At 28.0% G+C, this 14,288-nt stretch overlaps 4 protein-coding genes across 4 annotated transcripts; 2 read left to right on the top strand and 2 right to left on the bottom strand.

Moving 5' to 3' along the window:
• Nucleotides 1-543: 543 nt before the first annotated feature.
• On the top strand, nt 544-5,550 carry cubi_00311 (uncharacterized protein; the record flags this gene model as incomplete). The annotated part of the gene is made up of 1 exon (XM_029017325.1): nt 544-5,550. One exon carries the CDS (start codon nt 544-546, stop codon nt 5,548-5,550), a length of 5,007 nt encoding a protein of 1,668 aa, XP_028875904.1.
• A 98-nt stretch (nt 5,551-5,648) lies between these two features.
• cubi_00310 (mRNA 3 end processing protein) lies at nt 5,649-9,878 on the bottom strand (the record flags this gene model as incomplete). Its single annotated transcript, XM_029017324.1, has 1 exon — nt 5,649-9,878. The coding sequence occupies one exon, from the start codon at nt 9,876-9,878 to the stop codon at nt 5,649-5,651; it is 4,230 nt and encodes a 1,409-aa protein (XP_028875903.1).
• Nucleotides 9,879-11,358: 1,480 nt separating this feature from the next.
• On the top strand, nt 11,359-12,453 carry cubi_00309 (cyclin; the record flags this gene model as incomplete). Its single annotated transcript, XM_029017323.1, has 1 exon — nt 11,359-12,453. The coding sequence occupies one exon, from the start codon at nt 11,359-11,361 to the stop codon at nt 12,451-12,453; it is 1,095 nt and encodes a 364-aa protein (XP_028875902.1).
• Nucleotides 12,454-12,921: 468 nt separating this feature from the next.
• cubi_00308 (UMP kinase) lies at nt 12,922-13,521 on the bottom strand (the record flags this gene model as incomplete). Its single annotated transcript, XM_029017322.1, has 1 exon — nt 12,922-13,521. The coding sequence occupies one exon, from the start codon at nt 13,519-13,521 to the stop codon at nt 12,922-12,924; it is 600 nt and encodes a 199-aa protein (XP_028875901.1).
• Nucleotides 13,522-14,288: the final 767 nt, after the last annotated feature.

The following is a 14,288-nucleotide window of genomic DNA, read 5'->3' as shown; positions in this document are numbered from 1 at the left end:
GATAGTAAAACGCCGGCACATGATAAAAATTGCCATAAAAAATAATAATAGAAAAGAAATCAATTGCAATATTAGTAATTAATTTAATTATTTAGTTAAATTTTAATAACTAAATAGTGGATTATTCATTATATTTTATTCAATTACCTTTTTTTCTTTTTTTATTCATGTGGATAAACTTAATTATGTAACATAATGGCTTCAACTAATGTAAATGGCAAAGATGTAAAAATCAATTGAAGCAAAACAAAAAAAAATAAAGTTTAAACATAAATTATTCATGTTATTATAAAGCCTTAAAAATCTGTAAGAAAATAAGATATATAATTAATTTAAAACTTGTAACGACAGACCGTATATATAGATGGAAGGGGGGGCAATGCAGGTATGCAGATCCACAAGAAAATAACAAAGAAAAAAGTCAAGAAAACGCCAAAGACGAAATAATTTTTTTGTTAATATTTTAGTAATAAAATTAGTAATATGCAGAGCAGAATACTCAAATATAAAAGGAGATTTGGATAAAGAAAGAACTAAAAAAAAATGTCAAGTAAGAAAAATGCTACAAACTTTACTCAGGAATCTCTCCTAGCTAGAGAAGAAAAAGTCCTACAAGATGCTGAAATTGTAATTACTACTCAGAGAACAAGAATTGGGGAGCTACGTTCAGAGCTGGAACGTTTAAATGCGGAAAAATTATATTGGTCAAATACCCATATGAAGGAAATGAGTGATGTTATACAAGAAAATACAAAACTACGTTTACAGTTAGACGAGATGCAGGCTGATTTGAATGCATTAAGACACACACAAGATAGTACGGATAACTTGATAACAAATTTGACTGAAGCTTTGGGAGTAGCAGAATCTCAATTACTAGCACAGGAAAATGAATTAAAAAGTTTAAGAGGAATGGCTGGTAATCTACCCATTGAAAACAATCATTTGAAACAAGAAAACCAGCGTTTACTGGCTGAAAATGAAAAATTAAAGCGTCAACAGGAGGAAAACAATAGGAAATCAGGTGAACCCAGAACTTCAAAAGGATCTGATAGCGCTGCAATACAAGCAGTAAATGCAGATTTGAACAAACATACAAAATTGGCGAGAGATTTAGATTTCCGAACAGAAGAATTGAGAGTTAACAAAATGTGTTTGCTTCAGTTGGAGAGTGATTTACTGGAGCATCAGTTATTAGTGGAACAACAGAGAGTAGAAATACAGAGATTAAATACGGCAGTAGAAGCTTTGAATAGAGAAAAGTCCCTAGTTCCTCCTGTGGTTATAACTAGTAGGCAACTTGATTTATTTTCTCAAGGAATGGATGCAAATCCATTAAAAAATATGTCACCAAAACAATTTGCTGAACAAGTAGTATCCGAAATTACTAAATCTTTACCAAAGATGCAAAGAATGGGTGTAATGATTGGTGGTGATGAAGATAAATATAATGATGAAAATAATGAATTGAGTTATTCTAGTACACCCGATGATATAGATATTATTCAATACAAAACTATGGAAGAGCAGAGAATGTTAATTTCTCGTTTACTTAAAGGTTTGGATCAGTTAGGCTTTACTAGAAGTGATGCAACTTGTTACAAAGAGAAAGCATCTGATTATAGATGGTTTTATTCTTCCGTTGTAAGCCACAGTGTTAATTACAATACAAGATCAACTTCAGGTTCTGATGAGAAAAATGATAATATATCTCCTCCTGGATTCTTTAATTTATTTGTTCGCGTTGAATCAGGAAATATTGCAATATTTCAAAATATGGAGGAAGAGGTTCCATTATTTTCCATTAAACCATGGAAATGTAATGTTGAAATATATGAAAAGAGTAAACAGTTTGTCTTAACAAGGACTTCAACTACTTCTGATCAGATTGAGAATCATATATTGCATTGTCAGACTGAGGATGAATTTAATCGTTGGTACTATGCTTTATGCTATGGAGGTTTTATTGAGTCTGGAAAAACCGAAAATTCTCAATTTTACCAAGGTGAGGATTTAAACAAGATCAATATTAGATATCCGAATAATAAATTAAATAGAAATCCAAATGTTAATCGTAATATTAATGTTAATATCAATAATGATAATAATCTTAATAATAATAATACTAATAATAATAATAATAATACCAAAGATCATGTGGTTATATCAGTTAAGATTATGGATTCAGAAAACAGTAAAAATTATCAAACCTCACAAATGTCTATATATAATAACTATTTATCATTTAGTAATGGAAGAAATCCCATCCATACTGTTAATTCAAAGTTAAGTATTAATAACAAAAAAACAATTATTACAATAACTGATTCAAGTGACAATAGTGGTAATAATAATACAATATTTATCACACCTGAAGATCTCAGAGACTATGAAGATTTGAAAAAATCACTCATTTCTTGTACTTGGATGGAAGTTGATAAAAACCTTGGATTACTTGCTTCTAAATTAAATACTAAAGGAAACGATTCTAATGTTAAACAATCTGGAATATCTGATAAAAAGTTAGTACCAAAATCTACAAATTTCTCAAATAATAAATCTGAAGAAAATAATAATGATAATAATTCTTCAAAAAATCCAAATATGAGACATGGGGTTATATTAATCAAGGATTCTCAAGTTAATCTATACCATGATGAAATCGATACAATACCATTTACAAAAATTGATGTAAAAGAATGTACTATAGAATGTGATCGAAGGAAAATGAGTATATTATTAATCAAATCAAGAAATAATCAATTTGAAAGTTTTTATTATATGTTCTCATCTCTTGAAGAGTTTAATAGATCATGGTCAAGATTAAGAGAAGGAGGAATACAAGAAATTAAGCCAGAAGATAAACCTGTTTTGAATCAAATGTGCGTTGTTTGTAAAAATAAAATGCATTTCTATAAAAACAATGAGAAAAATACAAATCATTCATTTTTAACTATATCTCCAGATGATACAAATTGTCATGTAAATTCAGATAGAAATGAGATTATATTATTGCATTCACAAAATGATGGAACACGTAAAAAGATTGTATTAGATTGTGCAAATATGGATGAGTTTACAAGATGGAATATAGCATTACAATTTTGTGGATTTATAAATGGTGTAACAAAGTCTTGTATGAGTAAATATACTTTTGATATATCATTATTTGGTATAGTTAAGAGTAATGGAACTGAACAATTAAAAAATATTGATACAAAAGAATCTAAGCCAATATATAAAGACTTTTATAATATAACAGATTATCAATCAATTGAGATATTTAAGAATCAAGAATCAAGATTAAAAAATACACCATTATTTATAATACCATTTAAAGATACTGAATATTCTGGTGATGCAAAGAAACGTCAAATAGTATTTTTAACAAGAAGAGGAAAAGCAGGTGAAGTTAGAATTATTATTAATTTACAAACATTATCAAACTTTGATATAATGAATAAGGATTTGGTGAATGTAGATTTCCCATTATTAGAGACTAATATTGCAACATCATTAAAAGCTGAATACATTATTGGAGCAAAAGAAGGTTTATTATGTGTATATTCTACATCAAAGAATAGAGAGAAATTGGCTAGTATAAGGCATGCTATGAATGAGAATAGGTATTTCAATAAGGGAAGTAACAATAATAATAATAATAATAATAATAATAATAATAGTAATAATAATAATAATAATAATAACAATAATAATAATAATAATAATGGTGTTCATGATAACATGGATTCAGTAACCAGAAAATTCCCAGAATGTGGATATATTAAGTATACAACAAATGATTATATTTGTGTGGCAAGTAGAGCAGGAAGATCTGTTGTATTAAGAAGAAAAGAAGATGATTATGATGCATTATCAGTAAGATGTAAATCATTAACAGAATATGAAAAGTGGGAAAGATCAATGTCAATAGCAGGATTTATTAATACTGATAAAATAAATAATGCATTTTTACCACCAATAATATATTTATTCCATTCATTGGATTATGATTATAGAAAGCAACCAATATTACCAAATTTGGATTCATCAATAGTAATATCACCATCAGAAGATCATTCATTGTTATCTCCCGATGAGATTTCATTATTAAATGAAAGAGAGAATCAAGAAATTGGTAAAAGAAGAAGAGGTGGATTAGGAGAGACTGGAGATAATTATAGAAATAATAACTTGGATGTTCCAAATGTTGATACAAAGAAGAATCTTAATCATCAAAAATTATTAGATACTACAGGAATACATAAACAAAGCCCACCCACAAGGATAATAATATCGTCATCAAAAGTAAAGAGAAGAGAAGGAGAAGGAGGGGAAGAAGAAGAAGATGAAGATGAATATGAAGAAGAAGAAAAAAAAATGAAAGGAATTCAATTTAACTTAAAGGATTTAAATGAAGGTTATGATATAGATCAATGGAGTAATGTATCTGAAATATTTACAAGGGAAAAAATAATTAATAAAAAGGTGGAGGAATATTATAAAGATGAGCAGGACTATAATAATTACTATTATAACGACGAGAATAGGCAAAATAAAGAAATTGATTTCTTTAACACATTTTTAATGGATATGGATATTAATGAGAATAAGGAGGAAGAATCTGAGATTTTGGTAAATATTGGATCATTAAGGGTTAATAATGAAAGATTTAAGGAAATTGATGATTATAATGATGAGAATGGGGACTATGAAGAAGAAAAAGATGAAGAAAATTCAAATAAATCAAAAAGAGGAATAAATTCCAGCAATAAGATTTCATCAGTAAATAATAAGATACCAATGGAATTAGAGAATCAAGAATATAAAGTATACAGTATTAATAAGAGTTTGATGAACGATGAATTTAATGGGAAATTTAAAGAAGATGAAGACGATGATGAGGATGAAGAGAATTTAGATAGAAAGATTCATCTTAATTCACTAGGGTGGAAAGTAAGTGGTAATGATTATGAAGAGGAAGATGAATATGAAAATGAGGACGAAAGTGAAGAAGAGGAAGAGGATGAAAGGGAAGATGAAGAGGAGGATGGTGAGTATGCACTGGAGGATGGAGATGAGGACGAGTACGAAAACGAGGACGAGGACGAGGACGAGTATGAGGATGAGTATGGTGAATATGAAAACAAAGATGAAGATGAAGATGAATATGAGGACGAAAACGAAGATGAAGAGGATAGTCAATACCAAAACGAGAATTATATGAATACTAATTTTAAGGAAAAAAAAAAGGGAGAACAAAAGACTAAAGGAAAAGAAATTAAAAAAAAAGAACCATTATCATCATCAGGATTTCATCATAGTAGATCGAAATCGCAAATAAGCATAAATCCGGAGTCTCCAATGTCCCCATCGCCATCTTTATCATTTTCACTAAGTTCTTCTATTTATCGTAATAATAATAAAAGTTTTAACTCTGCTTCTTCATCCACTTCAAAAGAAATCAATTCTATTACTCAATCAAGGTGGAAAAGAGGTAAAAGTGGGATTAAATCCATTTTTGGAAAAATGAGGCTTAAAAGAGGATAAGGACAAAAAATAAAGGCTAACAAAAATCAAAATTAATATATAAATAGTAGTTTTTTTTTATATTCAAATGGAAAATCTAATCATAATTATTATAAAGATTAAAGTTGGATTTGTACTTTCGAATTCGAATTTTTGGGTTTATTGGAAAATCTGTTTGGATTCGGTACATTACATGGGGTGAAAAACGTGTTATTACTAGAACTGTTATTTGCATTATTTAATAAATCGTTACCTGTATTCGTATTCATATTCATATTATTATTATTACTAGTAGAAATCCAAGGAACGGATTTTTGAATAATTTCTTGCAATGTATTGAGATCAAAATTAGTATTTGAGGAGATAGAAGATTTTAAATTATTTAGGTTTTGATTGTCAATTAAGGAGATATTAGAAATAGGATCTGAAAATCCGGTACCTATTGAAGATTTACGTGGTATAACAAAATCTGGATTATTATTTGAATTATTTCCATTATTATTCTGCTCATCATTATAATCATTCATATTATTATGTTCATCATCTTTATTATTATTATTATTATTATTTACTTGATTATTTTTTTGATTGCATAAATATGCCAGGGATGTCATTGGAGAGTATTTATATACATCAAGTTTTTGAGGTAGAAGGCATGTCTGAAGATTAGTTAATAAAAGATCAACAACTTCTTGAGTAATACCAAGTAAATTTCTAATTGAACTTGTTGGAATATTTCTAGGAGGAAGTAAAGCAACAAAGTCAACTATTCCTTTAGGTAATAAAGTATTGAAAGATTTATTAGTATCCTCCATAAAAGAATTAAAATCTTGCATTTCTTCTATATTATTTAATACATCTCCATTGTTTAAATTACTTAAAGTACTTTTTAATATTTGACTTTGTAATTGTGTTGATACACCAGTTATTGAGTTATTTTTAATTGGATAAGTCTCAAATTTAAATTTAACCATAGTTGAGGTATCTGGTTTTGAACATAAACTTCTTCCCACTCTAGACCATTTAAACTCATTAATATGAGTAAAATCTGATGTTCTGTTGTTTAAATAATAATATTCCATTTCCTCATCATCTAAACCTTCTATACTATCCAAGTCTGAATTTTCATAACAGTAATAATCTTCATCCTCATCCATAACTACCCCACCACTAGTATTAAAATATCTATCAATACTATTAGCATTAATATTAGTACCTCCTAATACTGTCTGAGAATTTCTTATTCCATCAGATTCCCCAACTCTTCTTCTTAACATCCTTGTTCCTCCTAATCTTCCTTGAGTAAGCTTAAATTCAAAAGGTCTTTGAAGCAGGAAACTCTCAAAATCATCATCTAGATCAACATGGTTACTCTGATCATTATAATATTTAGTGTCTCTACCACCAGAAATATAACCACAGTTACCAGAAGAAGAAGAAGAAGAAGAAGAAGAAGATACATTCAGAGATGTGGCAGGTTTACCTTCTTCTGAAATTGCTCTAGATGAATTACTAATACTTTTTGACTTAGTCTGGCAAGTACAATTAGTATTAGAAACAATATTTGAGCTAAAGTTGTTATTATTATTATTATTATTATTATTATTATTATTATTATTATTATTCCCATTAATTGCCAATTTTGATGATTTGGAACAATTACTACAATATCCCATAGCCATTCTCTCATCCTCAACTTGAGAAGATAAACCCACTCCTTGCATAAACAAATTCTGTCCTTCCTCTCCTTCGAGATAAAACTCTGACCAAGAACTATTTGGGTATATAGAACCAAGTCTAAAACACTCAAAGGCTGTTCTGAATTTACTTGGGCAAGTTAATATGAATTTGTTAGAATTAATAGGTTCTAAATTTCGTCTTGAATTTCCAATCATTCCTGCTCCAATAGTATTTGTTCCTTTTTGGTTCTGAATTACATTATTAAAGTTATTGGTAATGTTACTTGCACATCCAGTATTATCATTTAAGTTAGTTGATGATAAAGCTCCCATTATAGTATCATCATCAATTGGATTAAAAATATATGAATGACCATATACTTTAGTCTTAGGATCAATATTATCATTACCAATATACTCCTTATTTAATTCAGCAAATTCAGGAGCTCCTAAAATAGCATGCCATGCTTTTTGCTGTCTTTTACTTAAAAGCATATCAATTTCAACATTTCTTCCATCTTTTTGTAATTGATAAATCCTACTTAAGTAATTTAAAGAATAAATGGAAGATCCACTCATTCTTTCTAAATGAAACCATTGAAGCCAAAGCTGTTTTGGAACTTTACCAGTCTCTTTGTAAATCTCATAAATGGATGATTGAAGGGTATTCCTTGCTTGTTGAAGCCTGCCAGTATCTAATAGAAAAGATACAAAACAAGACATAAATGGAACATCCAGAAATAAATGTCTATAGTACATTCCAAAATAAAAAATCTGATAAGCACCCTCAAGATTATTGTATAATCTCCATTCATTCAATGCTTGAGAGTAACAAATCCATTTAATATCAGCAATCCTTGGAGATCTTTTTACGTAATCCAAAAAGACTTCTCTCCAAATAATTTTATCGTTAGTAATTCGAAGTATGAAGTTCAAATACTCAATAATTACAACAGCTGAGACTCCTGGATTATATTGTTTATGATTTAATCCACTAGTTAACATTTGAGAAAACTGTTTACTTATTGTATTGCCATCTGTTCTTTCAGTAACAAGAAAATCTGTAGTAAGACCTAATCCATTAGAATTCTCATGAATATTTCCTCCAGACTTAATTCCATTACTAGTTACAGAATTTCCATTTCCACCAAATACTTCTCCTTTTTCAATAGGATTATTGGATGTAACTTGGCTGACTCTCCTACTACTCATAGAAACATGGTGGTCACTAGTTTCAATTTGTCTAGCAAGTTGGTGATTAATTTGGTCATTACTTATCATATTTACAGCATTTCCACCAGCATTATTTACTCCAGTAGCACTACTAGCATTACTTAAACCAACATTATTACTGTTTTTAACACCATTTGAATGACTAATATTAACACTACTATCAGCATTACTTTCATCTGTTACTGGTACTACAGATTCTTCTATTTGAATGACTTCTCCAGAACTCTCAATATAAACCATTGAATGATATAAATGCATCACTTTATCTAATTTTTTTCTTAGCTCATAAACCTCAGCTAATACCAGCTTCAAAATCTCATCTTTAGGTAGAAAACGCTGTATTGCTGAACTTAAAAGTTCAGTTGCCATATCCATACCAGTTAATTGAACTGGATGAGAGTTCCAAACAAAAATAAAGTACTCGTACCAGACTTCTGGGTGATATGAAAAGTATAAAAGACAATTTCTATAGGAGTAAGAAACTCTATTGAAATATTGTGGCTTTTCTAATCCCAAAGGATTACTTTTCTCAAATAATATGTATCTTTTCCAAGGAATAAATTTACCCATCCATTCATTTCTATTACTCTTATCTAATGGCTTTGCTGGGATATCCTCATGTAAATTATCCACTAGCACCATCATATTCTTATGAACAATCTTGGAAACATTTACCAACTTTTCTCCAGACTGTAACAAATTTTTAGTAACCAACTTACTAGCAGATTCTGAAACAGGAACAACCCCTCCTACAACCATACCAATGTTCATATTTGGAACATCAGTAGTGCTTGAACTTGAAATAGAATTTTCAAACAATGAATATGCTATAAATGCAGTTTCTAAATTACCAACAGGAGTTGTTAACCATTGTATAAAGAATTGTCTCAAAGTTACTATGGTCGCAATTTTATCACCCAATGCAAAACATTCATCAATTTGTTCACTGATTATTGGTATAGTACTTGTTTCAAATGGGTTTAATAGTAATGTATTCCCAGATAAACTTGCCTCATTCTTTGATATTAAAGTATTGTAAACTAATAATCTTAATTTATACATTCTTTGCCAAATAAACCCACTCCTAGGATCTGATCCTATTGTATCTAATGCCAACTGATATATCTGATAACGATCCTTTAAGCTATTAATTTTTTCATCCACGAATGGTATAAATAACTTCCATATCATTATACAAGAACATTGATGAATACATCTCTGATAAATACCTAATAAAACTTTCTCATCTGTGCTCTTCTGGGACTGAAGGTATTCAATATATCTTTTCCAAACTATTGGACTTGTTGGAAAAAACTCCAAAGCTCTTTCAAAAACCTCACTCTCTGATTTCACCGTGAATATATTTTCCCATAATGAATAATCGTATGGGTTTTTCTCTACGATTGAATCTATTAAGGAAGTAATTCCCTTCTTCATTTTAGAAATCAGAGTGAAATCCAGTCACCCTTTAACTTTTTGACCTAGACCCAACTATTACTTTTATTTATTGTTATTATTTTATTACTTTGTTCTTTTTTTTTAACTTTAATATTTGCTTTTAGAGACATTTTTGTCTTACCGCTTAATTTTTTTTGTTCAAAATATGTTAACTCTGCCAATATCGGCTTATAAAAAAGCATCATCTTTACAATAAGGTGTTTTTCATTAATAAAGAGAAAATTGCTAAATAAATGATAGAGACTACTATTTTTCTCAGTGTGCCCGGATATACCTGTTGTTGTTTTGCTTATTCATTACTTTTACTCATCTTAAGGCTTCATATTTAACTTGGTATTATTATCATTAGTTTTGTTCCTACCAATATTTCTACCAAAATTCCCCATTATTTTTATCATTAAAACTACCCCCTCAACGAGAAATGTATTTGATTTGTTATTTTATTCCAAAATGATCCTGAAATAATTCAATGACTTATTACTTTCCTTCATTAATTTCTCCTCCTATATTATCTTAATTCTCATAGTGAAGATCCCAACACTAGCAATAACTCTTCTCTTGTCATTCAATTCATTCATCACCTTCTTTTTAATTCATCTTTTTTTTCCTATCACTAAATAATTCATTTATTTTCAAATTACTTATTACCAATATTATTATCTTAAATTTTCACCATCTTTTAATCTATTTTTATCATATTTCATTTCTTTTTAATTTCACTATTTCTGTTATTAAATAATTTTTTTTTACACACGTAATTACATGCAATATCAGGCATTTTTTTTCAATACCGGTATTTGCATGCAATCAAAATTTAATGTGGAATAAATTACGTGGCAAAATTTACAATAAAAAATTCAAGAAATTCGAATCATTCTTTCGTTAATCTCAAAGTAAAGATTTTTACGAAATAGTTAAGAGTAAATTATCGCTTGAATAAGAACATTTTTATGTGGGCACAAATAAAGAAGAAAAAGGTTTATAATATTATAGATGGAAATACAATAATAATGAATTTCTAAAAATAATTTACAAACATAGTTAAATTTGAACTATATAAAAACTTATTAATAATTTTTTAAAAATTTTTCTGCTGAAAATTATATTAAAATTCTAGCAAAATATTTTAAGTTAATTTTTTGTTTAAATAAGCTTTAGGAAAAAAATTAAAAAGTAATTAAAATGCTATTTATGTAAAATTATAGAAGAAAAATTCATTTTTGTAATTTAAAAAAAAAAACTTTACTTGAAAATCTATGGTGTGGATAATTTGTAATGACAAGTAATGCATTACGTGTAAATATTGACAATTACCACCGGTAGTATTTATTAATTAATTACAAAAATTAACATTTAATATAATGAAATGTTAAAATTAAACCTTCAACAAATAGTATAACTCAAGTGTAAAAATTGAAAATACTAATGAAAGTCAGGAAAGTAGAAAATTTTAAATATAATGAAAATATACTCAAGATTAAAAAATGAAAATGAAGAAACTAGTAATTCTTTGACTTATTTTCCACAGAAAAAATTGAGTAAAATTGGAAAGAATTTCTCATCAAACATTTTGAAATTTGAGAAAACTTTATATGAAGAAAATTATCTTAAAATTATATCCGAAGAAAAAATTGAGATTCAGTTGTTAAAAGATGAAAACGGTCTAAATATGGATCATTTTAATGAATTTGTTATCTCAATAAAATCTCCATACAAAGAAAGCATTGAAACTATATCTTATTTTGATCAGAAACATAATATTGGAAGTATTGAAAGATTTAAAATAATATATTGGTTAAGCTTACACAGTAATCTATTAAAATTTCAATCTTGTACTTTTCATCTCTCATGCAAAATTTTTGATACTTTTTTGCTTGAAACTCCTGTACAATATAGTAATTCTGAACTTGCTGCTACTGCAGCTGCATGTTTTTTATTGGCTTCAAATATTATTGAGACAGTATCTGATATGATTGTTCCAAGTATAAAGCAATTTTGTAATGCTGCAAAATGGCTAAATCCTAATAAGATCTTAAAAAGACAATTAGAAATTCTTACTTATGTAAAAACAAGTTTTGGTATTAATCATACTCCACAAAAACTTTTATATATTTATATATCAAGAATTAAGTATCATTCAATTTTATCAAAAGAATTTCTCCACTTATACAAAAATGGAGATATCATAGAAATATTTGACTCATCTTTAGCTATTTGTGATTTATTGCAATACACTCCTCTTCCAACTACCAAAAATGGCCAAACATTCATTTCAATTCTTCCTTGTTTCATTTTATGGGTTAAGCTCGAATCTAATATTATATTCAATGAGTTTGATTACCATTATATTCGGAGTATCTTCTTTAAAGAAATATGTTTCTTTAATAATTATCTTTGCAAAGATATAATTAATATAATATATAAAATCGCAAAAGAACTTGTAAATGTTAACGAAAAGCTTATTAAAGATTACTGGTACAAACAAGAGAGGCAAGTAATAAGAAGTGAAACTCCAAATATCCATCTACATATTTTCCCAGATAAAAAACTTTAGGCAATGATTAAATGAAAATGTAGAGAATATGGGATGAATTTTTTTTTTAAAAACAACAATTAGATGTGAATATAAAGAGTATAATAAACACCCTCTAATTAGCAATTTACAAGCTTTCTAAAGTTATAACTCTTCTTTTGTTATTTTCTTTTGTCTTCAACTTTAAATTAATGAAGAAATTGATGTGCCATAAGTTTGAAGTTATAAGCTTAGTCACTTTAATTTACCTCCTCCAATTCCTTCCTAATAATTAAATAGCCATCCTCATATTAATTCATCAAAGAAAGATTTGAACCTCAATAAGAATATTAAGTCTGTATTTTAATGTTCGAATAATAATAATAACAAACAATAATATAATATCAATAATAAATTCCCGAAATCCAAAAATGGTATATCCAAAATTTAATATATTAATGAGAATTCTGTATTTAAATGTTGTTCTTGCTCTTGTTAAAATCACCCGTATTAATTTGAAATAATCTTTTCCTTAAATAATTTCTTCAAATCTTCCCAAACTGATTCTATGGAACCAGTAGCATCCACAGTGAAACATTTACCAGAACTTTTGAAATGTTCTATAATTGGGGTTGTATTCTCATGATAAACTTCAAGCCTCTTAATGATTGTTTCCTTATTATCATCAACACGTCCACTAGTTTCTCCCCTATGCAAAAGACGTTCAACAACGATTTCATCATCACAATCAAGAAATAAGCAACCAATAACATTAACTTCAGTATCTGGAATAATCCTGTACCAGCCATCAAGGTTATTTTGATTACGAGGAAAGCCATCAATCAAAAAATACTTACCATTCCAACCATGATCTTGCATCTTTTCCTTTAATAAACCAACGGTGATTTCAACAGGAACTATCATTCCTTCCCTAATAAAATGGTCAATTAATTCACTAGTCTCATCCTTTTTGGACATTGCTTCTCTCAAACAGTCTCCTGCACTTAAATGGATAAATGAGAATTCATCAACAATCTTTGCACATTGAGTCCCTTTACCACTACCAGGAGGGCCCAAACAAAAAATTATTGATGGCTTATTTTGATCCATTTCTTACTCAAATCTATGGTTAATCCAAGATATGTTATTTGATAAGATCTTTAGACCTTACTCAAAAGTACAATACTAAAGTTAATAGCAAAAAAATATAATTTATATATATAGTATTATACTTCTTGAAAAAAAAAAAAAAAATTCACTTAAATGCGAAAATTCTGAACCACAGATGCTTAAACCAATTTGCTTTTTTGCTTCCAAGATATAGTAAAATGAATTAACTGGTATTAATTGTTCCTTTACCAGTATAATTTAATCAATCCCATAACTATTCACTAATCTCACATGTAATTATTTATTTAATTTTCATGATCGTCCCCTCACCTCATTGTTGTAAATTGTTTTAATTAATCTGGAATTATACGTATTATGAATTTAAATATAAACCAAAAAACATATATAAATATAATAATGTGTTGGCGCCAAACCAGAATAAGAACTAAAATGTCAATATGAGTTTTACCATTAAAAGGGGTAGAGAACAAGTTTGAGTGTGAATAGTTTCATTTCTCTATAAGGAAATAATTAAATTATATTGAAGTAAATTGCTATTCCTTTTGTTGACCTTTCATTATAGTTCCTTACTTGAATCCTCCTGTATCTTTGGTTATTTATACCAATCTTGATCATTTTGAATTCAGAAATTTTGTTAACATTAAACCAGAGGAAAATAACATCTGGTCATATAATAACGGCAATGCGAATAATAGTCATTTGAGATGTTTGTGTTATTATTCAATTAAAAGAAACTTCAATTGTAT

Source organism: Cryptosporidium ubiquitum (genome assembly GCF_001865345.1).
Source record: "Cryptosporidium ubiquitum isolate 39726 chromosome Unknown contig_11, whole genome shotgun sequence".
Classification (NCBI taxonomy): domain Eukaryota; phylum Apicomplexa; class Conoidasida; order Eucoccidiorida; family Cryptosporidiidae; genus Cryptosporidium; species Cryptosporidium ubiquitum.
Note: the sequence above shows the minus strand (reverse complement) of the source record. Positions and strands in the feature narration are given on the sequence as shown.